Source organism: Babylonia areolata, chromosome 19, assembly GCF_041734735.1.
Source record: "Babylonia areolata isolate BAREFJ2019XMU chromosome 19, ASM4173473v1, whole genome shotgun sequence".
Lineage (NCBI taxonomy): Eukaryota > Metazoa > Mollusca > Gastropoda > Neogastropoda > Buccinidae > Babylonia > Babylonia areolata.
Genome location: NC_134894.1, coordinates 46159215 through 46185378, shown reverse-complemented (window position 1 = coordinate 46185378; position 26164 = coordinate 46159215). Strand labels below are relative to the sequence as shown.

The 26164-nt window shown below is 40.7% G+C and overlaps 1 protein-coding gene across 1 annotated transcript; it reads left to right on the top strand.

Moving 5' to 3' along the window:
* Positions 1 to 111: 111 nt before the first annotated feature.
* Positions 112 to 20501, top strand: LOC143294336 (E3 ubiquitin-protein ligase Zswim2-like). Its single transcript, XM_076605788.1, has 14 exons — positions 112 to 318; positions 1774 to 1926; positions 2654 to 2771; positions 3184 to 3427; positions 4135 to 4401; positions 5379 to 5463; positions 6609 to 6736; positions 7099 to 7279; positions 8362 to 8486; positions 11204 to 11473; positions 13125 to 13260; positions 15128 to 15281; positions 17734 to 17834; positions 18185 to 20501. Exons 2-14 carry the CDS (start codon positions 1777 to 1779, stop codon positions 18407 to 18409), a joined length of 2184 nt encoding a protein of 727 aa, XP_076461903.1. The 5' UTR covers positions 112 to 318; positions 1774 to 1776; the 3' UTR covers positions 18410 to 20501.
* Positions 20502 to 26164: the final 5663 nt, after the last annotated feature.

Genomic DNA, 26164 nt, shown 5'->3' with positions numbered 1-26164 from the left:
ATGCGACACCATCGTATAAATATTCTGTATTATGCGACTTCTCTTTATATATTATTTCCTGATCACAACCGGAAATAGCAGGTACTTGGTGATTCCAATCCGAGGCTCATAAACAACATGGCGCAGCCAACAACGGAAACTCCGAACCCATAAAACTTTTGTGTGAATTGTGACAAAATTCAAAGTCCGAAATATCCTCAATGCACCCACAGTGACTCGCCGATGACTTTGATAGCTGATATTTGCCTTGCACCAAAGATTATTTGCCATCGAGTGGAGTTTGTTTAGAGCGGCACGCCAATCAATTATATTCAAACAGTAAGTGACAACATTAGTTTCAGGGAATTCGCCGTAAGATTTTATTCACACCAGACAAATTCTTTTTGTTTTTCTCCGAAATGTGTCCAAGGTAGAGCAAAGAAGGCGCAGTTGCAAAAAGAGAGAGGGCGCGACAGCCGAATATATAGTGCGTTGGACTTTAAGTCTCAGGGTCCTGGGTTCAAAACTTCAATCTCATCTACACCTGGTGGATACCTTTTTTGATGTACTTGGTCAGCACATGTGCAACCCTACTGCTGATGATCCACTTTCATAAGCTTATGTGTATCTGCATGCTGCTGATCAAAGTATGCACATTGAAGATCCATTTGGTCAAATCCGTGCACCAGTGTTTTGGAAGAGTTGGTGGATCATGGAAACAGAAATATCCAGCATTCGCCAGCCGTGCATGGTTGGATCATCAGTAATTTTATGTTAGTTATGAAATTTGAAGAGGAAAAAGAGAAAGTCCTGCATAAACTGCGTATGAAGAAGCACTGCTGTGCTGTGTATGTGGAGCTACTTTCATGTTACATAGGGTCTACTCAAAGGGTCAGCCATGGGTGTGATGTCCTATATGGAGTTGCCACATACTACATCAGAGGGCGTTTTACATCAGCTGGGTCACTGTCAATTTTTAAAGCTTGGACAGTCTTGCAGTGCATCTGCAGTCTCTCAAGGAGTGCCGATAGAACTCCTGCAGCATCTGGAACACACTTGCAGTCTTGTGGCACTGTATCAGAACATCCGTGACTGCACTGTGTCAAACAGATTCTAGTTTGTTGATTTCTGTCTTTGCTTCTGAGTCATGTACAGTGCAGGATTACATATACTATGGAACTGGCAAGTGGGTCTTATATTGGTAGTTCTTATATAGGAAATCCAAGGTTTCTATTCAAGACTATACTGCGTCTTCTTATATGTCAAACTTAGTATTGTTCTGCAGTGCGATGCCAAGATATTTGGTATCTGTTACACATTCTAGTGCATAGTTAGTTATACAGCTTATTCTTGTGGCTGCTGTTACTTTCATTTCAAGTCATTGTCAGGACACTTCATGTGTTCAGATAGAAAGATACTACTGTTCCCATCTCTCAAGCTGCTACAGAGACCCCCAGAGCTTCATGGTTATCAGAGGCAGCAATAAAGCATTACAGAATGGTATCATCTGCAGGAGGGTAGATCAAGGAAATGATTCTTCAGTTCTTGTTGCCAGTACATTGAATGATTGATACATATCAGGATCCTTGGGGTATGTAAGAGGAAATGGGTACTAAGTCTAACTTATGGGTTTCCACACCTTTTCCATGTTGATTCTGTTATTTCTATATTTGTGTGCAATATTCATGTTTTTGTTGACGTGTTTGTTTCTTCTGTTTTTTTCAGTAGCATTTATTGGAGTTCACGGACAAGCTTTTAAATTAAAGATTATTATTCATTTTACTGCCCATACAGATCATGCCACGAAATGTTGCTTGGCGGCGTACATACAGCGACGTGGCCTGTGCCAGCCAGATGTTTGCTGCCAATGCCACTATCTACATCCTGAGACAGACTGGTCCTACTGGCTTCTTGCTCAAGGAGGAAAATGAGTCAAAGAACTTCAAGGTATTGGTGTTGTAGTCGTTGAATTATGTAATGCATGCCGTATCACTTCAGTTCGTATGTCCATATGTGTGTGGGCATGCACATGCATGTGTGTGTGCATGTGTGTGTGTTTGTGTGTATGTGTGTGTGTGTGTGTGTGTGTGTGACAGAGCACTCTATTCCCAAATAAGCACTAGGCCTGATCTGATAGGTCTTCATGCACCATGTGAAGTATAATTTTAAAAGATTAGTCATGTATCATGTATCTTTTTTCTTTTCTTTTTTTTTTTTTTTTTTTTTTTTTTGCATTCTTTATTTTTCCCCCTTGTATTCCATTTTTCTTCCTTTCTTTTTTTCTAGTTTCATTTCATCCACCTATTTTCACTCTGTGTTTGTGTTCATTTATGTATGCATGACTTTTTATATTAGAGTTTTGATGGAATTGGAATACATGTTTCATAAACATCCTGGTGACAGAGAATCACAGCTCATCAGGTCAGGCATTTGAGATTCCCCTCTTCTTTCACCCCATTATCCCATTATCTTTCTTCCTTTTTTTTTCTTTCTTATTAAGCGTATGTGATTAAGCACATATTTATGGATCAGTCTCACATGCATTGAGGCCTCCTTGACACTGAAACTGAATTAATTTGTTTTTCTTTTCTTTTTTTTTTTTTTTTTTTTTCTTTTTTTTTTTTTTGTTTTTGTTTTTTTTTGGTTTTTTTTTTTTTTTTTTTTAATCTGACAGGTGTTTCTAGGAGACCCTCACAGTTGTACATGCCCAGCTTTCCGTAAAGAGAAAGACCTCTGCAAGCATATCTGCTGGGTTCTTCTGAAGAAGTTCCGTCTTAGCCAGGATGATCCATGTAAGTATAAAAACATATTTTTTTTCATATGCCTTGCTTTTCTGTCTGCCGAGTGTGTCCATCTGTCTGTCTGTATCTTAGAAATAAGCACTCACACACATGCATATATGCATGTCACCCCCGCCTTACAATTGTATAAAGTCTATGGACTATAGTGGTATTTAGATGTGACAGCAGTGTTTAAAGTACATAACTTTTTTTCTCTCTCTGTCTCTGTCTCTGTCTGTCTGTCTTTCTCTCTCACTCTCTCTCTCTGTGTCTTCTCTCTGTCTCTTTCTCTGTCTGTCTATCTCTCTCTCTTTAATCATTGATTTTTGTGATGGTCCATATGTATTTAGAGACAACCAGATCCCTAGTTTTAGAACTGTTTTTTCACTTCAAATTCTGCTCACTGGTATGACTTTCTTACCAGTGTCATGGCAGCTCGGTCTGTCTGATATTGAACTGGATGAAGTGATGCGAGGACCGGCGATAGCCAGACGTGCTCAGCAGCAGCAGCAGCAGCAGCAGCGTCAGCAAGCAGCCGCATCTCAGCAAGTGGCTGACGCCAGCGGGGGACGCCCCATGGTGCCACAGAGAGACATTGCTGATGACGATGTCTGCCCCATCTGTCAGGACGAGTTCATGAACAAGAAACTGCCTGTGACCTTTTGCAAGTCAGTGTGTGTGGGTGGGGTGGGACGTGTGCTGTTAGCTGGCAGGTTTTGTTTGTTTGTTGGGATCACTTTGTGTTAGTCGTTTAATTTGAATAATGTTTTTCAAACTGAGATCATTAGTGCATGAGTGTATCAGGCAATGATTTATTATTGCTCTCTGTTTGTGTGTTTCTTGTCCTCAGCTTCAAGTCAGAAAATCTAATTTGGGAATGAAGCGGAGGTCTACTACAAAAGCTCAAAAAAGAACTACATATCATTTTTCTCTCTCTTTTTTTTTGTAATTCTAAATTTGGTATCTTATGAAAAAAAAAAAGAACTTCACAGTGTGTATGTGTAGTTTTCCTATGATTAATTTAAATGTTCTCACCATAACAGTTTGGAATTCCATGAAAAGAAAGAATGAAAACAGCATAATCAGAGTGTTTTATTTGCTCTGTATATGTGTGAGTGTATACATATATATTTGTGTCTCTGTCAGTATGTATGTGTGTTCATTTGTGCATGTAGTTATGTGTATACATTTGATTAGAGTATGAATGAGTGTGTTTGTGTGTGTGTGTGCAAGAGACGGACTGGTGCAACAAGGAGAAAGAGAGATGTAATATGGTACACATAATTATACATGTGAACATATGAACCGTCACATGTGAGTGCACCTGCAGATGAATATATAGTACATATGTTTATGCTGATTCCTGTGTTTGCAGATTTGGCTGCGGCAACAATGTCCACATCAAGTGCATGAAGGTCTGGGCCGAACACCAGCTGAAAAGTTCACAAGACAAGGTCATCAAGTGCCCCATGTGCCGAGAAGACTTTGGACCCATCACACTGCTGAAGCAGGAAATGCGCAATGCGGATGCCGTGACTTCCACTGCACCTTCAGCTCCTTCCAACCCCAATCGCATGGACCGCCATGTGGGCATAGGCTGCAGCAATTGTCGCATGGCTCCTATTGAGGGAAAGTGCTATAGGTCAGTGTGTGGGTTTTGGGGATTACGTTTTTTGCCTTTGTGCTGTTCTGAATGTCTTGCGTATCTGTGCCTAGAGTGTGCGCGTGCATGTATGGTGTGTGTGTGTGTGTGTGTGTGTGTGTACATGTAACCTTTTGTGTTTCTCTCTCTCTCTCTCTCTCTCTCTGTCTCTGTCTCTGTCTCTCTTTTTCTCTGTCTGTCTCTCTCTCCTCTCCGTCTCTCTCTTGCATCTCCCCCCCCCCTCTCTTTCCCCTCTCCCTCTCTCTCCCCTATTCCATAACTCATTTACTCATACCCCCCTTCATCTCTCTTTCTCTTTCTCCCCCCCAACCCCTGACCCCCCCCCCCTTCTTCTCTTGCCCTGTCCTGACGCAGCAACATTATTCTTATATTCTGATGTGTGTTTCTTTTCATATAGATTTTATAACCTTCATGTTTATGTCTTTATCATTTAGTATTGTGTAGTAGACCCTAAATAGGTTCGGGATTGGAAGTAAAAAGAAGTTAGAACACATCAGTGCTAATCTGTTATCCTCTGAAATATAGATTTTTTTCTTGTCCTCTCTCTCTCTCTCTCTCTCTCTCTCTCTCTCTCTCTCTCTCTCTTTCTCTCTCTCTCTCACAATAAGGAAATGTGATTTTCTGTGAAGTAGAATGATCCATGGTGGGTATCTAACAGATTCCTAAATTAAATGGAGGAGGAGACAAATTATGGATCTATCGATTTTATCAGTCTTACCATTTTCACAGTGATTACAGAAAGAAGGGAAGCTCTGCTGAAATTTACTGCCATTTTCTTCTCAAAGCAATCATAGAAAATACATGATACAAAGTGTGTATTATATTCATATATATATATATATGTGTGTGTGTGTGTGTATGTATGTATATAAAATCACTGGATGATAAGACATAAAATGCAGTCACACATATGCTTTGATGTTGTTCAAATAGGTGTGTGTGGATTATTGTTACAGATGCTGCACATGCACTGACTTCTATCTGTGCCAAGCTTGCTTCAACACTCCTGCCCACACCCATCACTCTTTCCAGTTCAGACACGTAAGTTGTAGACCTTTATTCTCTGTCACTTCATTCAGTTGAAATATACCCAAGTGGTAGATGCTAGAGCTTTTGTTCTATTTTGATTAAACACAAGTATTTGTACTAGGCATTTGTACAGTCATTCCCATGAGACGATAAACTGAGGTCCCGTGTGCAGCATGCACTTAGTGCACATAAAAGAACCCAGGGCAACAAAAGGGTTGTTCCTGGCAAAATTCTGAAGAAAAATCCACTTCGATAAGAAAAACAAATAAAACTGCACGCAGGAAAAAATACAAAAAAAATGGGTGGCGCTGTAGTATAGCGACTCGCTCTCCCTGGGAAGAGCAGCCCGAATTTCACACAGAGAATTCTGTTGTGATAAAAAGAATACAAATACAAGTAGGCTTTGCCTGTTGATGATGAATGAATGTGATGTTTTTTAATCAGGGCTTCAACTCTAACTGCATGAGAAAATTATGTCAGAATATGGACCTTCATTTTAAGTTTTTATCACACAGATGACAGTGGGTTGTTGGCCGGTTAATTAACACTTATTACTCACATTTGAAGAGTCCATACAGCTTGAAACATTGACTAATACCTAGTTGAAGTGCCGAAGAGTACATAAAATGAACAAGAGGCCAATCCATGTGGAGCTTATGACAGAATAAGCGAACAGAACTTGCCAGTGTGGACATCGTTTGGCATGTTATGCGTGGATGAAATTGCTTATGTTGTTTTTTCTTTTCCTGCTTTTTTTTTTTCAGTCAAATATGCCACTCATATTGCTGTATGGAGTAATGTCATTCAGAAGCAATATGATCCATGCACAACCATTTTTAAATAATTCGGTCTCTTTTGCCCATTTTCCCTGTCGTTTTCTAAGATCAGAAAATACTTCTTTTTTTTTCTCAAGTGTATAACACCAGGAAATTTTGTAGGGAAACAACACAATTTAAGCTTTTATTAATGTTTATACCTTATGTAAATGATTACTCATGTCAAGTCTGTATACTAGAAAAGAATAACTTCAATGAATTGTCATATTTTTTGTAATATTATAATGTAAGAAGTTCTACTGCTCAGGGCAATTCTGTTCGGTTTCGTTTTGGCTTTGTTTTGATCTGTTGCCTGATCATATCATAATTGACTTGTTCCAGAAACGTAACCAGAGATGGCGAAATGCTCAAAGAATGCTTGGAGCAGCTTTGCCTGATGCTATGATCAATGACTTGATGAATCGGGAACTGTCTGCCTCAGACTATGACACGCTACTGCAACTTGACAAGTCAGTTGAGCTCTGAATGCCTTGCTTTTGTTTATGCTCACACATGTGCAACTATGTGCACACACACACACACACACACACACACACACACACACTCTCGCACACACACACACTCGCACACACACACTCGCACACACAAGCACACACACACATGCACAAATACACACAAACACACACATGCATTCACACACACACACACACACACACACACACACACACACACACACACACACACACACACACACTCACACACTCACACTCACACACACACTCACACTCACACACGCACACATTTTTGACATCCATCCAAGTGGTGGCAAGCACAGTAGACTGTAGTGGGGTTGCTTTGTTGGGCTTGACAGCTCAGCATCAGCAGGGGCAGGGGCGCCACTGAGTGACCTGACGGAGGAAGTGCTGCAGATGCTTCCAGTGGAGCGGGTGAGAGAGAGGGGACCTCTGTTAGCTCCTGGTGCGCAGTGCCGGGTGTGCCTGCGAGGCTTCGCCGTAGGACAGTACGTGCGGAAACTGCCCTGTCAGCATAAGGTTTGTCAGTGTTTTGTTGTTGTTGTTCTTCTTCTTCAGTTTAATGTCTTCCACTTTAAGTGATATTAGAGTTTTGTTGTTGTTTTTTGACTCACTTGTGAAACAAAGTGAGTCTATGTTTTAACCCGGTGTTCGGTTGTCTGTGTGTGTCTGTGTCTGTGTCTGTGTGTCCGTGGTAAACTTTAACATTGACATTTTCTCTGCAAATACTTTGTCAGTTGACACTAAATTTGGCATAAAAATAGGAAACATTCAGTTCTTTTCAGTCATCTTGTTTAAAACAATATTGCACCTCTGGGATGGGCACAAAAAAATTAAAAAAAAGAAGTCAAAGTTGGTGTCAACTGACAAAGTATTTACAGAGAAAATGGCAATGTTAAAGTTTACCACGGACACACACACACACACACACTGGATATTATCACCAGTTGATTGATATAGATGGATGAGTGGGTTGATAGGAGAGAGAATATTTGTGTGTTAGTCTGTTTTTGTTTTTTTTTTTAATCTTTACATATTGATGACTTTGAATATTTGTTGCTGCAGTATGGTCACTGTGAAATTTAACTGCCTAAAATAGACATGCTACAAGGAAATAGATGAGGTGGGTTTTTTTAATCTAACTTATAAGACATATGAATCATAAAAAAAATAGAAAAAAAATCACTATGAAATAGAACATGTGTTTGTGGGTGTCAATTTGCAAATTAGCAAATGTTTATTCCTAGGATTTGCACTAATGTAATCATAATCTGTGTGTATGCAAGCTTTTTTTTTTTTTTTTTTTTGCTTTTATATTTTTTTGGTGTGTGTGCGTTGGGTGGAGGGTGGGGGCTAGGAGGAGGAGGATTCTTGTTTGTTTGTTCATTTCTTATTAGTTTGTTTTGTTTTTTGTTTGTTTTTTTCTTCTTTTTTTTTTACACTTTTTTTTTTTTTTTTGAATGATGGATGGGATTTTCGTTCTGTTCATGTTTTGCTTTTGGTATGGCTTTCTTTGTTTTTAGGTGAAGATTTTCCTCAGCTGCAGGTTTAAGCATTCACAGGCATGAACCTGTACTGTCCTGTACTGATTTTTGCTGCAGTTCCACAAGGACTGTATCGATGCCTGGCTGCTGCACTCCCATCCCACCTGCCCTATCGACTCCAGCCCCGTCTTTACCACCCGGCCACACTCTGACACCGCGGCCAACAACAGACAGGCCAACAGGTCAGGGCTTTCCCAGCTGCCACCACCACCCACCCACCCACCTCTTTCATCTCCACTCGTCCCTTCTTTAGTGTTGTGATTGTCTGGGATTGTCTGATTGCTTTCTTTAGTGTTGTGATTATCTAATTGCTTTCTGTTGTGTTGTGATTGTCTGATTGCCTTCTTTAGTGTTGTCTGATTGCCTTCTTTAGTGTTGTCTGATTGCCTGCTTTAGTGTTGTCTGATTGCCTTATTTAGTGTTGTGATTGTCTGATTGCCTGCTTTAGTGTTGTCTGATTGTCTTCTTTAGTGTTTTGTCTGATTGCCTTCTTTAGTGTTGTCTGATCGCCTTCTTTAGTGTTGTGATTGTCTGATTGCCTTCTTTAGTGTTGTCTGATTGCCTTCCTTAGTGTTGTCTTATTGCCTGCCTGCTTTAGTGTTGTCTGATTCCTGCTTTAGTGTTGTCTGATTGCCTTCTTTAGTGTTGTAATTGTCTGATTGCTTTCTTTAGTGTTGTGATTGTCTGATTGCTTTCTTTAGTGTTGTGATTGTCTGATTGCCTTCTTTAGTGTTGTCTTATTGCCTTCTTTAGTGTTGTGATTGTCTGATTGCCTTCTTTAGTGTTGTCTGATTGCCTTCTTAATGTTGTGATTGTCTGATTGCCTGCTTTAGTGTTGTCTGATTGCCTTCTTTAGTGTTGTGATTGCCTTCTTTAGTGTTGTGATTGTCTGATTGTCTTCTTTAGTGTTGTGATTGTCTGATTGCTTTCTTTAGTGTTGTGATTGTCTGATTGCCTTCTTTAGTGTTGTGATTGTCTGATTGCTTTCTTTAGTGTTGTGATTGTCTGATTGCTTTCTTTAGTGTTGTCTGATTGCCTTCTTTAGTGTTGTCTGATTGCTTTCTTTAGTGTTGTGATTGTCTGATTGCTCTGAACTCAGAGTGGGTGACTTTTGAGAGTATGAATAATGATTGACACCTTCAGGTAATTCATTATTTCCTGATGGACACAAAATTTCTCAAGTGAGGGATTCCAAAAGTGATGTATTGTATTGTATTGTATTGTATCGTATTGTATTGATTGTATTGTATTGTATGCTGATTGGTAAAAAAAACCCTGATACTTTATTGATGTGATATGATATGATATCATGTAGATACTTACATAGCACCTATCCTCTGTAGGAGACCAAGCTCTAAGCACTTTACAAACATGGGGGTCATTTGCACATTAGGCTGCCTACCTGGGTAGAGCTGAATGACGGCTGCCATTGGGCGCTCATCATTCATTTCCTGTGTCATTCAATTAGATTTCAGACATACACACATACACACTCAGACATGTAACATTTTACATGTATGACCGTTTTGTTTATTTACCCCACCATGTAGGCAGCCATACTCCATTTCCAGGGTTGTGTATGATGGATATGTTCTTGTTTCCATAACCCACCAAACGCTGATATGGATTACAGGATTTTTAATTTGAGTATTTGATCTTTCGTATGCATATACACACAAAGGGGTTTCAGGCATTAGCAGGTCTGCACATATGTTGATCTGTGAGATCGGAAAAAATCTCCACCCTTTATTGTGATGGTGACTGGTCATGTGAGTCAGGTTGTCAAACACAGTACTTTTTTTTTTTTTTTTTTCTGCCCCATCATCTGCACCGTTTAAGTGGCATTACTCCCACGCCACTCATTTAGATTCCCCCATACACAGCCACACCCGCGTTCGTCCGTCACAGTTCCAGCGTCGGCAGTCCACAGGGAACCATCGATGTTAGGTCGCCAGGAGGCCACACACCAGAGGAGACCCTGCACTGCTGCTGAGTCACTTCGGTGGTGTTCAGTGGTGCCTGTTCTGATTTTTACGTACTTAGGACACGTCAAACACAGTACTTTGTGATAACTTCGTCCACATCAGACGGCATCACTGGAACCACATCACTTGTGTTCAGCAAGAGTGGTTCCTGCACTTTAGATGCCTGCCAGCTGATTCCTTTTTCAAGGTTCAGTTGTCAAGGGGTTAGTTTCCATTGTTCTGTGAAAACTGGTGGTTCTGGCTGTTTGGGGTTATTTTGGTCAGGGCTCATTCTGCAGACCGTCAGCCAAACACCCATAGAACAGTAGATAGTCTGACAACTGTCCTGGGAGTCTGTTAGCATGAATGTGGTGGGGCACCTTAAGCGGTTAGTAGTTCAGGTGATGATGTAGTGACCAGATGCTTTTGCTTCCTTTGACTGACCAGTATTTTGTATGTTGTATAAGTTTGTACTACAACTAGTCTTTATTGTTAAGGCCTGTTTCAAATGGACATTTAAGTTTGGTGGATTGAATAATTTATCTTTCTGTTCATTAGTAAACAGTTGACTTATGAACACATATGGTATAGAACAGTATTATAGTATGTTATTAACACTTATCGACACATATTACTGCTTCTGATATACATCCTGGCAGACGTTCTATGTATCAAACTACATTGATGAACTGTTGATGAGCAGCAGTTAAGACCCTTTATTTTTCTTTATTGATTTGAAATCCTCACAGATATCTAAACCAAAACAAAATTACATAGACTCACTTTGTGTTTACACAAGTGAGTCAAAAATTATAGCTTACATTTGACTGGAAGATCATCTGCCTAGCAGATGTGGTGTAGTGTATATGGATTTGTCTGAACGCAGTGACACCTCTTTGAGAAAGTGAAAGTGAAGATGGTGTACAATGTTGCAGGATAGGCAACTCCTCTGCTTCATCTCACCAAGGTGCAGGAGACAGTGCTACAGGTCTTCGTGGCCATCACGACGAGGTGCATTCCCTCTCCGTCCCCTCACTGGGGGTCACCGCCATGCGGGTGGGAGTGGCAGAAGATTACCGGCGGGACGGGGACAGGGGGATCCTGGCTCGGCGCCCACCTCGTGACCCCCACATCCCTCACCGCCCCCCTGCCAGGCTGGAACTGACCGGCACACGGGTGGGCTCCGAGGATGGCGCCAACGTCAGGTAAGGTAGTGTGAACACTGACTTGTGCTGCTGCACCTGGTTTATGCTTGGGTGATGCCTTTGATGCAGTATGAAAAATGAGAGACCTGTTTTCCTGGACTGTGACTTGACTTTGCCTAACAAAGTGGTGTGGAATCAACTGCTTCTGTTGTGTCCCAGCTGGGACAGTTCAGTTTCCTATCAAGTTAAAATCATCTCAAGAAAAAACTTAAAACATTTGCAGAAACGTGATAAACAATGTGTGTGTGTGTGTGTGTGTGTGTGTGTGTGTGTGTGTGTGTGTGTGTGTGTGTGTGTGTAATCTCTCTCACTATATATATATATATATAGAGAGAGAGAGAGAGAGAGATATGTGTCTTGTCCCAAACCTTAATACCAGGTTTATTGTTGTTGTTTTCTTACTTTGTAATAGATAATTTATCATGTGCTTCAACTGTGTTTACATAGATATATGGATATTTTGTATTAATCAAAGTTTGTGACAGGTCTTTCATTTGCAATCTGTATAGTAAGTGTTGTACATTGACCTTTTATGCATTCCTGATTTCTGAAAGAATGTTAAGATTATGCCCTGTCAGTTTCTTTGTTTCTGGGGGTTTTTGTTGTTGTTTTTTGTTGTTGTTGGTCTGTCGAAAGTGTGCACACTGTGGAATTTTCATATTAACAGCCATTCAGCTTTGTATCCTCATGCAGATTTGCATTGCACACTGTTTTCTTCCCACAACTCTGTGAAGAGTCATTGGTGACTCAGAAGAACTGTTCACCACAGTCCTCTGTTGTCACACATGAAAGCCTTGGTCTCTGTGAACGGTTTTTCTTTTTTTTCTTCGTGATGTGGCGTGTCTTGGGCAAGCCAAGTCTGATGGATCTCATCCCTTATCTTGATTGAATTTTCTTGTCGGGTTTTACTTCCCACATGCGGCAGGTAGTACCCGGTTACATTGTTACCAGCAGCAGAGACCAACCTTTGGCCTGACCAGTGTGTGATAGTCGCGTCCATCTATGACCATCAGAACAGCAGACGAGGCAATTTCTGTCCTATCTATCTGGGCTAGAATTTGATTACAGTGGAGAGTGTCTTGCTAGTTACATCCCCACTCTCTTGGCCAAGAGGGGTTTAGGACAATAGGCGTTGAGATGGTTCCCAAAGGCCAACTAGCCCCCAGGGCTGCAGCACTAAGAGCCAGTGCCTCATAGTTTGAGAGTCATAGCCCTTCACAAAAGACTAAGCTGTAAACGATTTCCGGTTGCAATGGAGAAACCATTCATAACACAGCTCTCACTTTGCTGTTGGGCCAGCTGTAAACTTACATCAGTCTGTGATATAAGCTGAGTGTTGGGTCTGGCCAATGTAGAAAGTTGAATTTGTAGCCATCCAGTGTTTGTACCCGTATACAAGTTTTCACTGCGCCCAGTTGGGATGTTGACTGTAGCCTTTGTTGAGCTTTGTTCCCTGTGTGTTGACTGTAGCCTTTGTTGAGCTTTGTTCCCTGTGTGTTGACTGTAGCCTTTGTTGAGCTTTGTTCCCTGTGTGTTGACTGTAGCCTTTGTTGAGCTTTGTTCCCTGTGTGTTGACTGTAGCCTTTGTTGAGCTTTGTTCCCTGTGTGTTGACTGTAGCCTTTGTTGAGCTTTGTTCCCTGTGGCCCCCAGGCAGGACAGGGCCTCACAACAACCTGACATGGTGGTGCCGGGAGGTCGCCTGCTGCAGGAGGCCATGGAACGGCGCTCCCAGCTCAACCAGCACCTCACCCAGCTGATGATGGAGAACACTTTGATGCCTGCTGCTGTCAGTGTGTGTGTGGGTGTGTGTGTTGGGGGTGGCGGGGGGGGGGGGGGTATATGTGTTTGTGTGTGTGTGGTTGTGGGTGTGTTTGATGTGTGGGTGGGGGTGGGAGGTGTTGTGTGTGTGTGTGTGTGTGTGTTGTATGTGTGTGAGTGTGTGTGTGTATCTTGTTGTGTGTGTTGTGGTGTGTGTTATGTGTTTGTGCGTGTGTTTGTGGCGTGGTGTGTGTGTGTGTGTGTGTGGGGGGGGGGTATTTATTATGTGTTTGTGTGTGTGTGTTGTGGTGTTTGTGTGTGTGTGTTGTGTGTGTATGTGTATTATCTTTTGCTTTTTGTATTGTTTGTTGTACATAATTATATGTGTGGTTTTTAGTTACAGTTTTCAGTTTCTCTAGGAGGCATCACTGCATTCAGAAAAAAAAATCTGCACAACACCACATTTGCTAGGCAGACACTTGACCAGCAACATAACCCAATGCACTTAGTCAGGCCTGGAGCGCATGCAGGAATATTTTGTGTACCTATCAGAGTGGATTTCTTATTCAGAATTTGCCAGAGGACAGCGCTTTTATTGCCATGGGTTCTTTTTCTGTGCGCCAAGTGCGTGCTGCACACGGGACATAGGTTTATCGTGTCATCCAAACGACTAGACGCTGAGTTTGAGTTTCCAGTCAAACTTGGGAGAAAAGGATGAGACCGTGAATCGAACCCAGGCCTTCTTGAACACTGTATTTGTATTTGTATTTCTTTTTATCACAACAGATTCCTGTGTGTGAAATTCGGGCTGCTCTCCCCAGGGAGAGTGTGTCGCTATACTACAGCGCCACCCATTTTTTTGTATTTTTCCTGCGTGCAGTTTTATTCGTTTTTTTGTTTTCCTATCAAAGTGGATTTTTCTACAGAATTTTGCCAGGAACAACCCTTTTGGGTTCTTTTATGTGCGCTAAGTGCATACTGCACACAGGACCCCGGTTTATCGTCTCATCCGAATGCCTAGCGTCCAGACCACCACTCAAGGTCCAGTGGAAGGGGAGAAAATATCGGCCATGATTTGAACCAGCGCGCTCAGATTCTCTCGCTTCCAAGGCAGACACATTACCTCTAGGCCATCACTCCACTTACTGGCAGACAAACATCTTAACCATTCTGCCACCTTCCTCCTTGGCTTAAAGTTGTGTGCTTTTGTCTTGTTCACCAACAAAAGTCAGAGTACTTGTTTTGTTACTGCTGATTAGTCAGTGCCCTGTGTGATTTTGAGCTGCCTGCTTCCTTCTGAGAGAAAACCACCTCACAACAGGGAGAAAGTTTTCAAAGAAAAGAAAGAAATCTTTCCTATATCAGAGTCTGCAAAATGAATTCTTCACCAGCTATGAATCACAAATCATATTTTTTGTCTTTGGTTGTTGTTGTTTTGGTGTGTGTGTTTTTTTTTTAAAGTTTTTTGGTTGTGTAAAGCTCCAAGAGGATTGTGTCAATGGTTTGTGTTCAGTATAGAAAACCTCATTTGATAATTATATCATTAGTTTTAGTATTATTACTACAATTATTATTACTGTTGTTGTTGCTGGTGGTGTTGTTGGTGGTGTTATGAGTAGCATTAATATCATTTGCAGTAGTAGTAGTCATAGTAGTAGTAGCAGCAATAGCAGTAGTATTGTCATTATCATCATGATTATTCTCATTGTTAGTTCCTTGCTGGTGGGGGATTGCAGACAACGAACAGACTGTGAGACATCAGTTTCCTTCTTTTCTTCCTTGTGGTCCACAGTCAAGAAACTTGTATTTTTTTCTGAAATTTTCTTCTCCTTCTGTTTTTTTTGTTGTTGTTGTTTTTTTTCCTCAAATATTTCATGATTACCACATGGTTCCAGGGCTCCCCTACAGAAGGCAGAGACGACCATGACCAGCAAGCTGACCTGACGCCCTCCAGCGGTCATGGGGGAAGTGCCAGAGCAGGAAACCTGCATTTTCTCTTTGATGCCCCAAGGCACCAAGGCGGGGCTGGTAGTCCCAGTTCTTTGCCAGGTAAGCTGTGAACCTCGGTTTCAGTCACGCACCACTTCCATGTTTGGAGTGAGTTCCTGTCAAGGTCTTCGGTGTCAGCGTTGTTCGTTGGGAACCATCGTTGGACGGATGTGGTAGCAGTCTCTCCACTCTGGGAGAGGATGCCTACTCAGACTGGCTGTGCGATGAAGTGATCATTGTCATCAGTAGGTAGGGCTTGGTAGGTGGTGTCAGGTGTATATCGAATCAAAGCAGTCACTGCTGAACACCGCCGATGTGACTCAGCAGCAGTGCAGGGTCTCTTCTGGCGTGTGGCCTCCTGGCAGTCTAACATCAATAGTTTCTGGCAGACTGCCAGCACTGAAATTGTGTCAGTGGAATCCAGATGTGGCTGTGTATGGGTGACTCAGGATGAGCAATGTGGGAGTAATGCCACTGGAACAGTGCTGATGGTGGTGCATTGAATAAAAAAAGAAGAAACAGTGAAATAAAAAGCTGTTGACTTTGTTATTAAAGAGCTGTCTATTTTTTTCCCTTGGAATACAGGTACCACTTTTCCATGTGTTCTATGTAGATTCATGATGTTTCTTGCCTGTTGTAGTGGTAATAGTGGTGACCTCTGTCTGTCCTGTCTGGAAACATATTGTGCTTGTCAGTGATCACTCAGTAAAACTTGAACAATGTCTGTGACAGCTGAATGAGCCAATCCTGGAGGGTCAGTCTCTGTGGTGACTCTTTTGCATCAAAGAGTGGATGGATGAACCATAGAAAAAAAAGTCTTTGTTTATAGCAAAGATCTTTTGTCCGAATAAATATGTTATGTCAGACTGGTAATTGTTGAACAGTTTCAAACAAAATGGTTGCAGCATAAGATAAGATAAGATAAGAATAACTTTATTATCTCCAACTGGAGAAATTTGGTCAGGTGCACTATCACAACATAGACAAGTAAACAACATGGGGACCATAACTGTAAAAGCCAACAACAGCCCCTACAAATATTACGAAGATACAAATGTAAAAAATATCACATACATCGTTTCATACATGCATCCACACACTGCAGCTAATAACTAGTATTCTTAATGTAAAAACAGAAAGAATTAAGAAACATTATTTGAATATAATTATAAACATAGCCTACTATACTGCACATTGATTATAATAGACAGATAAGATAAGAATAAAGATGAATTGCGGAAAACTACAACCAGATAATCAGCACACACCCGCACCCCCAACCCCCCCCCCCACCCCCCCCACCCACCCACCCCACACACGCGGATAACTTGTCATATCTGGAAACACTAAAGAAGATGGGCCAGAGAGCACATGTTTTTGCATGGTGACATTATCCAGCAGACAATAACTACACAGAAGCAGCTGTATATAGTTTAAGTAAATATGATAGTGTTTTAAAAACAAATGTTGCTGCCTGTAAATGATAATGCTTTAAAAACAAATGTTGCTGCCTGTCTCTGTGTATGATTCCTGTTCATTTGTTCAGATGATTTCAGTGGAAACAAAGCATCCTCAGCATACGTGTATTACAGAAAACATATTTATGTGACTTTGTTTTGGTTTTGTTTTTTGGACCATGTGTGCATTTTGTTTTGTTTTGTTTTTTTTGGACTCTGTATGCACTTTGTTTCTGCATGTGTGACTGTGTATGTGGTACATTAGGTATCATATCATGTATGATTTGCTAGTTTGCTCAGCTGAAATGGGACAACAGTCGTTCTTAATGAATTTCTGGCTTATTTTATGTCTCTTCTCCCTTCCTTTTCTATGTTTTCAATTCAGTTCAATTCAGAATACTTTATTATCTGCTTCAACCAAAAACAGAAAATTTTCTTTAGGCTCACTTAAAATAAAATGCCCGTCAGTAAAAAAAACAAAACAAAAAAAAACCAACTAACACACCCTTCACTTATCACCATGCACACATCAATTATTATGTAAAAAGAAAAACATGTGGGTAAGATACTATTACATTATGATTCAGACTGTAACAACTGTGTGTGTGTTGCGTGTGTGTCCGTGCGTGTGCATGCATCGTTTTGTGTGTGCGCACGCGCACGCACGCGTGTGTGTGCCTGCGTGTACGCACGCGTTTGTGTCCCATTTTCTGCCTCTGCCTCTTTCCCCTCCTCACTCGAAGTTTCGGTTTCAAAGAGGTGTCAAAACATGCAGACTGATCCATGTATAACAAACCGCATGTCCTAAAAAAAAAAAAAGAAGAGGAAGAGCAGGTGGGTAAGCATAACATACTAGATGGGCCTTTCTCTCTCTGTGTCCTTTCACTCTCATGTCTTGCTGCTATACAAACCAAAGAAACAGAACTGTTCTTTTGACCTTAAGGGTGTAGGTGCCAATATGAGGTCGCTAAACCCCACTCACACAACTGTTCTTTGAATGTAAAAGAGTGAAGAGCAGATATTCATGACTTCTCTGTTTTTTGTCCCCTCCTCAGAACGAACACATCAAAGAAGACAGCCTGCATCAGTAAGAGCCAAGGGTCCTCTACGTCAGCGATCAGGAAGTGTGGGACGAATTCCTCCGTCAGCTGTGCAGGTGAGCTGTTCTTTGACCTCCCGTGCGATGTTGCTTTGAGCAGCCTGTGTACATTGAATGTTGTTTGCATTTCTTGCTGCCTTGGACGAACATTGCACAATGCTGGAGTTTTTGTTTTTTGTTGTTGGGTTTTTTTTTTTGCCGTTGGTGCGTGTGTGTGTGTGTGTGTGTGTGTTGAATATGAATTTACTTTGGTCTGAAGCATGTATACACACAAACACGCACACATGCTCGCACATGCGCGCACGCACGCGCGCATGCACGCAATGCAATGCATCGCACGCATGCACGCAGTGTGAACGTACCAACACGACACCTACTCTAGCATTGCTCAAACTGCCACTTTCCAGGATCTGTACCTGGGAAACGACCCTCGTGTCAACCCCCCGCCGCTGGGAGAGGTGGCAATGGCACAGCTGAGCGGGGGTCGTGGCAGCCAGTACGGCGGGATTCACAGACCTTTACCGCTGTCACGGAAACCCCTGCGAGGGAGAGGCAGAGGCTCCAACCATTCCAGCATACGGCTGGAAGGCAACAGTGCCTTGGATCACCTCACGCTTAGAGATCTTCTGTGAAGTCGTTTGTTGAATGAATTGGTTGTGGGTTGTTATTATTTCATTCACAAAAAAATATTTCAAATTTTTTAAAAATTCTGAACAAGAAATAAATGAATTTCTTTTAAAGGGTATTAATGGCAGGTTTGCCACTGATTTGATTTGTGTTAGGTTTGCGTTTTTTATGTTTTTGTGTATTTGAATTGTTAATCATCTTTTTTATGTGTAAAAGCATGCATGTGACATGTTGTTAATCAGTCTTTGATGTGTAAAAGCATGCATTTGCACATTTCACATACAGGCATTTACACACTTTTGCAGATATGTCTGTGCGATGTATGCATGTGTGCACACATATACACACGCGCACACACACATATCCATTCACTATCTGTCTCTGTCTCTATCAATCAATCTTTTTCTGTCTATCTCATGGTGTCTGTTTTTATTATTCTGTTTGTCTGTTTATTGCTGGCTCACCCACTCAGACACACAACCACATTCCCCCTATCGTGCACACACGCGCATACACACACACACACACACACACACACACACGCATTCATACATATACAGAAGCACATGCATAGTTCTCACTTACACACACAAAAGCACATAAGCCAAACTCGTGCACTGACTTCGTCTTTTTTTGTTTGTTTGCTTGTTTGTCACTGCAGTTCTCGTTGCAAGTGTTGATAAATCCCATGAAAACACGTGAAGTATTAAATGTTGATTGAGAGCATCACGCATTTGTCCCTTTCTTTTCTCAATCAATTTTGTTGTTGTGAAATCCAAATTGCCAGTATCAAGATCTCAAAAAAAAATTTTTTTTTATTGTTTTATTCTTTGATCAAATGAAGAATGAACTGGAATGACACATTGTGTATTTGATTGAATTTACATGATGGTTTGTGTCTCAAACACAAAGACAAATGTGTGTGTGTGTGTCTGTGTGTGTGTGTGTGTGTGTGTGTGAACATATTGCAATTTTGTGCTGCTGTTACTATCATAAAGGCATTGTGTTATAAGGAAACTGTTCATTTTCTGCTGGAGAACATTAGGTTGTTTATATTGTTGGTGTGAAGGTATGTAAATGAATATGTGATTCTTATTATATATTAAAAAGTCTTTCACAATTAAGTTTCAGCACTCCCAGCTGTACAGATAGAATACCAGTATTATGATTTTTGAAAGGAAAAAAATGTGCAAGATACTTGTGTACATTAATGTATAAAATAATGAGAGACTAGCTCAAAGTGTTTATGTGTGTGTCTTTTTTTCTGTTTTCACATACATGATTTCAATAGATGCCAGAAGTGTGTGTGTGTGTGAGCGTGTGTGTGTGTGTGTGCGTGTGTGTGTGTGTGATTCCACGTCTATTTATTTAAGTGTGTGTGACTTTACATCCACTTACATAATTACATAACTGATTGCATACGAATGCGTGTAAGTGTGTGTACGTTTACATATTCATCAGATTCTGATGCATTTGTCACCAATGCCAGTAATCCAGACATCAGTCGTTCCAGTCATGAGGTCTTCCCTGCAGAAGTGGCTGTGCCCTCTGCATAGTGCAATCATTGGTATCGGTTACACTGCAAGGTCTGATCAGTATCTTTCATTACCTGGAAATCAGCTATTTAGGATTTTCCCTCCAGGATTGCAGTGCTAGTCAACGCCAGTCTGTGCAGTGTGCATCGGAAGGGTCCTTTTTTTCCCAGACCTATGCATAAGTAGTGTGTGGTCATGCACAACATAACAGATGGTTGAGAATCTGAGCACTGTTGGTTTCATTTCATGTGCGGCAAAACCACTGTATGTATGTGTATGTTACATTATGTAACTGGTGTGTTTTGTGTGTGTGTGTGTGTGTGTGTGAAATGACACGTGTCTGTGCTGTGATGTAATGCCAGCAGGTTCTTTCCTTTGGTGTGTGTGTGTGTGTGTGTGTTGGTTTTTGTTGTTGTTGTTTTTCTTTTGTGTGTGTGTGTGTGTGTCTGTCTGTTGTTTTTTTTTAATGTTTTTTTTTGTGGTGGTTTTGTTGTTTTTCGTGTGTGTGTGTGTGTGTGTGTGTGTGTGTGTGTGTTGCTCATTCCAGTTTCCCGCAGGTAAACCGTGTTGTGTATATTGCTGATCATTCATTCCTGGATTAAACTGCTGAAATATATTTTAAATCGTTAATTTACTTTTTATGCACGAACATGAATCAGACTTGACTGATGTATATGGTTGTGGAAAAGACATCTTGATAGACTAGACTGTAGCTTTATGCTTTATAAAAAAAAAAAAAAAAAAATCAAGGCATCTATATATCTACTTTACCAAATAGATAGTAGCATGCACGCACACACAACCACACACACACATTCACGTATGTATGTGTGCGTGCGTACGTGGTTATCCGTGTCTTTGTGTGTGTGTGTGTGTGTGTGCGTTTGTGCATACGTAGTTGCCTGTGCGTGTGGGGGTGTATGTATGTGTGCGTGCGTACATGGTTGTGTATGTGTTTATGTGTGTGTGTGTGTGTGTGCACGCTGACACCGGTGTTGGGCAAGGACAGTGGAAGGAGTGAGACGAGAAGGGGGATGTGTAGAGAAAGAGTCCCCTTTGTTACGAAGCCAGCATCTCGTTCAAAGGCTGCGCGCTGTTGTTAAGGGAAGTGTGTGTGCTTGCGTGCGTACGTGCGAGCATATGTGTGCGTGCGTGTGTGTGTGTGTTTAATCAGTTCATTCATTGGTCTCTTGTTGTTGTTGTTTTTTTTAGTATGTTACCGTGCATGCTCGCGAACGCACGTGCGTAAGTTAATGTAGTTGGTTTTGTATTCAGTATTTACTGCCCCTCTTTTTCATCAGTTGTTTTGAAACGTTTTAAGAGCCAAAGCCAAAGACTGGAACCTATCCAGAAATCGGTGAGTTTTTTTCAAGAGCAACGCGAAAGACTAGCACCAAACCCTTCTCTGTGTGTGTGTGCATGCATATACTGCCAGTGATGCGTGCATATGTGTTTCTGTGTGCGTGTAGGCGTGTGCGTGTGTGCGTACGTGGTTGCCCGCGTGGTTGCGTGTGTGTGCGTGTATGTGTGTGTGTGCATGTATGTGTGTGCGTGTGTGTGCACGCTGACACCGGTGTTGGGCAAGGACGGTGGAAGGAGTGAGACGAGGAGGGGGAGAAAGAGTCATGGATTGCTCCCCTTTGTTACGAAGCCAGCATCTTGTTCAGAGGCTGCGTCAAGGCTGTTGTCAAGGGACTTTGAAGTTATGTAACTCGCTGTGTAGTGGAGTGGACAAGAGTCAAGTCCTCTGCGGCGGAAACAAACTGGAAGGAGCAACATGTCTTAGGACTGACAATTTTTGGCCATCTGGCTGTCACTGGGAAGAGGTTGTTTCTTCGAGTGGGAGTGGGTACATGGATGGTGGTGGTGTGGTTCGAAAGGGAGAATGACCCGATTTTTACCTCTACATGGTAAAACATGCTGTGCAAGCAAAAGTTCACGAATACTAGGCCTGTTTACGCGTCCAGATGTGACTGCTTCGCTTGAGTACCTTTAGCCCCAAGGTGTTGGTCAGATCAAGATAATCCCTTGCGGACCCTTGTGGTTCCGCTAATACGCATATATTGGGGCATTAAGGCTTCAGGTGAGAAAGAGTGACACTCCACAAAAGTACTCTTCTACCGCTATTTCCGTTGGGCGCAAGCCAAATAGGGTAATCCGGTAATTACAGTTTCACGCGATTGATGATGAAGGGACATTGTGCTGTATTGGAATCTGGGTGTAAGTGTGTGGGGGTGATACGCGCCGATGAGCGACTTGGGGCTAATGACACTGAGTTGGAGCAGCTGACTAGGCAGAAAAGAAAAGTTTCTTGTTTTATCGTTCTATCGTCGAAGTTTTCTGTAGGATGATGTCAGTGGTGATGTGTTAGTGAATGACAGAAAACTGTTGCTTGCATCTTTGCAAATGTCTCTCCTAAGGTAATGCTTATTATGGTACATAATCTGTGCGCAATACGCAAATATTCCGTGAATACAAAGTAGTGTTAGTGATAAGCCTTTTGAAATCATTCTTTCTGTAAATGAGGGTGCTTGTGTATGTTATGCAGTTTTAATTCGTGATGGATAAAGACATAACTGTCGTGACAAGTACTAAAGAAGAAGCTTCAATTGAATCTCACATTTAAGAAAATACAACACACAAAATAATTCAGACGTAGGTGGTTTCAGATAAGTCTCGTTTACAGAAAACTGGCAACAAACACTGTATTTCTGCACATGGGTTTAACCAACGGAAGCCTATGCAGTCTATGTCGAATGGATCAAGAAAACATTTATCATATATTTTGGTCATGCGCGTTTGTACAATCATTCTGTAAATAGTTTGACAGACATGTTGATATTCAGTGTGAACACATAGTCTCATTAAAATCCAGTGAAAAAATTGTTCTTTCTGGTCATGATTCTACATTCAAATCGGGTAACACGCTTGACATGATTCTTGTAAATGCCTTTTTTTTAATATTTACAAATGCTGCTTTGATAATATTAATCCACAGCTTTGTCATTTCAAACGGTGTCTTAAACATGCATGTGAAATATTTGTATTTGTATTTCATTTTATCACAACAGATTTCTCCATGTGAAATTCGGGCTGCTCTCCCCAGGGAGAGCTCGTTGCTACACTACAGCGCCAGCCCCTTTTTTTTTTTTTTTTTTTTTTTTTCTTTTTTTTTTTTTTCTTTTTTTTTTCCTGCGTGCAGTTTTTTTTTATTTGTTTTTCCTATCGAAGTGGATCTTTCTACAGAATTTTGCCAGGAACAACCCTTTTGTTGCCGTGGGTTCTTTTACGTGCGCTAAGTGCATGCTGCACACGGGACCTCGGTTTATCGTCTCATCCGAATGACTAGCGTCCAGACCACCACTCAAGGTCTAGTGGAGGGGGAGAAAACATCTGCGGCTGAACCGTGATTCGGACCAGCCCGCTCAGATTCTCTCACTTCCTAGGCGGACGCGTTACCTCTAGGCCATCACTCCACATCCAGAAATACATCTCTTGTAAATATGACGAACTACTTAAAGTTTGATTGGATCTCAGATAAAACATTATTTGATGTCAAAGAAAAGAGTTGATAACTTTTTTCACGCCTTTTCCTCGGCAGTTATTCCTTCACGTTGTGTTTGTGAGCGGAATATGTTGTAAAAATATAATGGATATGATGTTAATAACGAAGTGTACTGCACATGATCTAATTGTTCCATATTAAGTATACTTGTAACTGTGAATGCGTATTGAGGTGTATGTGTATGTTATGGATATCCATTGTTCAATAATAATAAGGTAGTGTCACTAAACGTGAAGTAAGGTAATTGGTGATGTAATGTAATGTGACATGACAGGTTATACTACAGCAATGTATGTATGCATATATGTTTACACACACACACACACACACACACACACACACACACACACACACACACATGTATATGTTGTAGTGTGGACGGAAGTTCCGATTACCTCCCGTTTTGTTGTGTTGTAGATTATTGAGGTAAAAAGATTTAGAAGTAAAATTTGTATTATTAATGCTTTTCTTTTTCATTTATTAACCAATAATATTTGTAATATTGAAGAGTATTTAATTTTATTTTAGGATTATTTTTGTTATATGAATACTTTTATAGATTATACTTAAAATTTGATGTGAATAGTCCGATTTTAGTTTTTACAAAGACGCCAAAAAGCCGCAGTGTTCTGCACCCTGTATTAGTTTATCCTGTTGTTTTAAAGGTAAATTTTCTGTATAAAATGATTAAAAATGCATAAATAATAGTTTCTAGAAATAGATGAAAGATGCTATTCTGTTTGTCTGCAGAATTATAAAAAGGATGACGCCAAATTGAGTAGATTTGGTTAAGATTTTCTCCAGGTTTTACGAAACAAAAACAAAAAAACGCGGGAGCGGAACGTGGTTTAAGAAAGAAAAGAATTAATCGGAGTTCAGATGTCGCAGGAGCCACTGTTGGCTATTGGTGTGACAAACAATATTGTTCGTGTTTTAATAACACTGCCAGGTGCATGCTGGGGTGTTACTGTGGTTGACACTGACTTTTAATTTGCCATTTTGGGCATCCACGTTTGGATCTTATTTTTGAAATGTGCCAAGAGATTTCTGGGACTGGTTCTTGCAGTCTTATATTTTAAGTTATATAAGATGTTACCAAAGACAAGAATAAGGATTTTTTGTGTGTGTGTGTGTGTTCCACAGTGTTTTGAAGGGTGTGTTTTGTGATTACCTTAAAGATAGTTTATGCTCTAAATGGCATGATTTAATTGTCGCTACCTAGGAGTGACAGCTGATTGTCGCTTTTATATAATGAGTATTGAGATAAGCTGCTGTGGCTCTGACGTCACTAGTGTTAGATTGTTTTGTTGAAAATTACCGTTGGCTGATATGTAACGGTTTGTTTTGCTGGCAGAGGCGCGGCGGCAGCAGGTTTTGTTTTTGTTTTGTTTTGTTTTGTTTTTATAAAAGAGGGATTAGGATTAGGAACAGCAAAATTTGGGTTTAGTAAGAGGTTAAGATTAGGATTTGCCAAATTTTGGGACTGGGTTTTGTTAATAGGACAGGAAAAATTGTGTGTGTGTGTGGTTTTTTTGTTGGTTTGCTGTTGTTTTTTTGTTTTGTTTTTGGGAGGGGGGGGGGTTGAGAAGTTAGAGGTGCATGGTTGTGTGTTCTTGTGGGTTTTTTTTTTCTCACCCATTGTCCACCCGATAAGCCCCTTCTAAAATACCCCTTGATTAATAAATGGTTGTTTGAATATGGAATATGATAAAGCAATCTCTGTTATTTGTGTATTGTCAGTGAGGCTGTATATTTGTTTAGTAAATTTTTGTGTGGTGTCCTGTTTCGACTGTATCACTGGGTGTCGATATTGTTGTTTGTCGTATCTGTGTGTTGTTCTATCTTACTCGTAAAGTGAGTGAGTTGTGGGTGTGGTGGGATCCTGCAAATTATAAATTTAATGTGAGCAGCTAAGCCTTCATTTATTTTCTAAGGGAAATAGCCCCTGGATTTTACTTATTCATATATTAAATACTTATTTTCTTCTTATTCTTTTATTCGCAGTTTAATCATCTTTTTTTAATTTTAAAATATTTATTGATTTAAAAAAAAAAAAAATTTTGTGTGCTCACACTGCCACATATAGATAGATAGATGTATATGTGTCTGTCTATGTATGTATTGTTTTTCTTTCGCCTTTGCAAAAACGAAAGGTTCTTCCAATATATAATTTAGACACCGCGTCCTAATCATGTAACATACGTATAACAAAAGTGGAAATAAAAATTTTGTTTACTAAAAAAAATTTGTGATAATGATGATACGGATACTGATATAGCGCCTACTCTCGGTCAAAAACCAAACTCCTAGCGCTTTGCAAACACGGAAGTCATATGCACAACAGGCTAACTATCTGGGTAGAGCCGACTGTCAAATGCCATTGAGTTCTCGTCATTTCCTGTAATACTCAATCAGGTTTATGCATACATACTCACTCATGCAGACATGTAACATTTCACGGGTATGACCGGTGTTGTTGTTTTTTTTGTTGCTGTTGTTTTTGTTGGGTTGTTGTTTTGTTTTTGGTTTTTTATCCCCGCCATGTAGGCAGCCATACTCTGTTTTGTTTTTTTTGTTTGTTTTTTTGTAGGGCGGGGGGTAGGGGGGGGTGCATGCTAGGTATTATATAATCCACCGAAAGAGTTTTCAGTGTAATTATA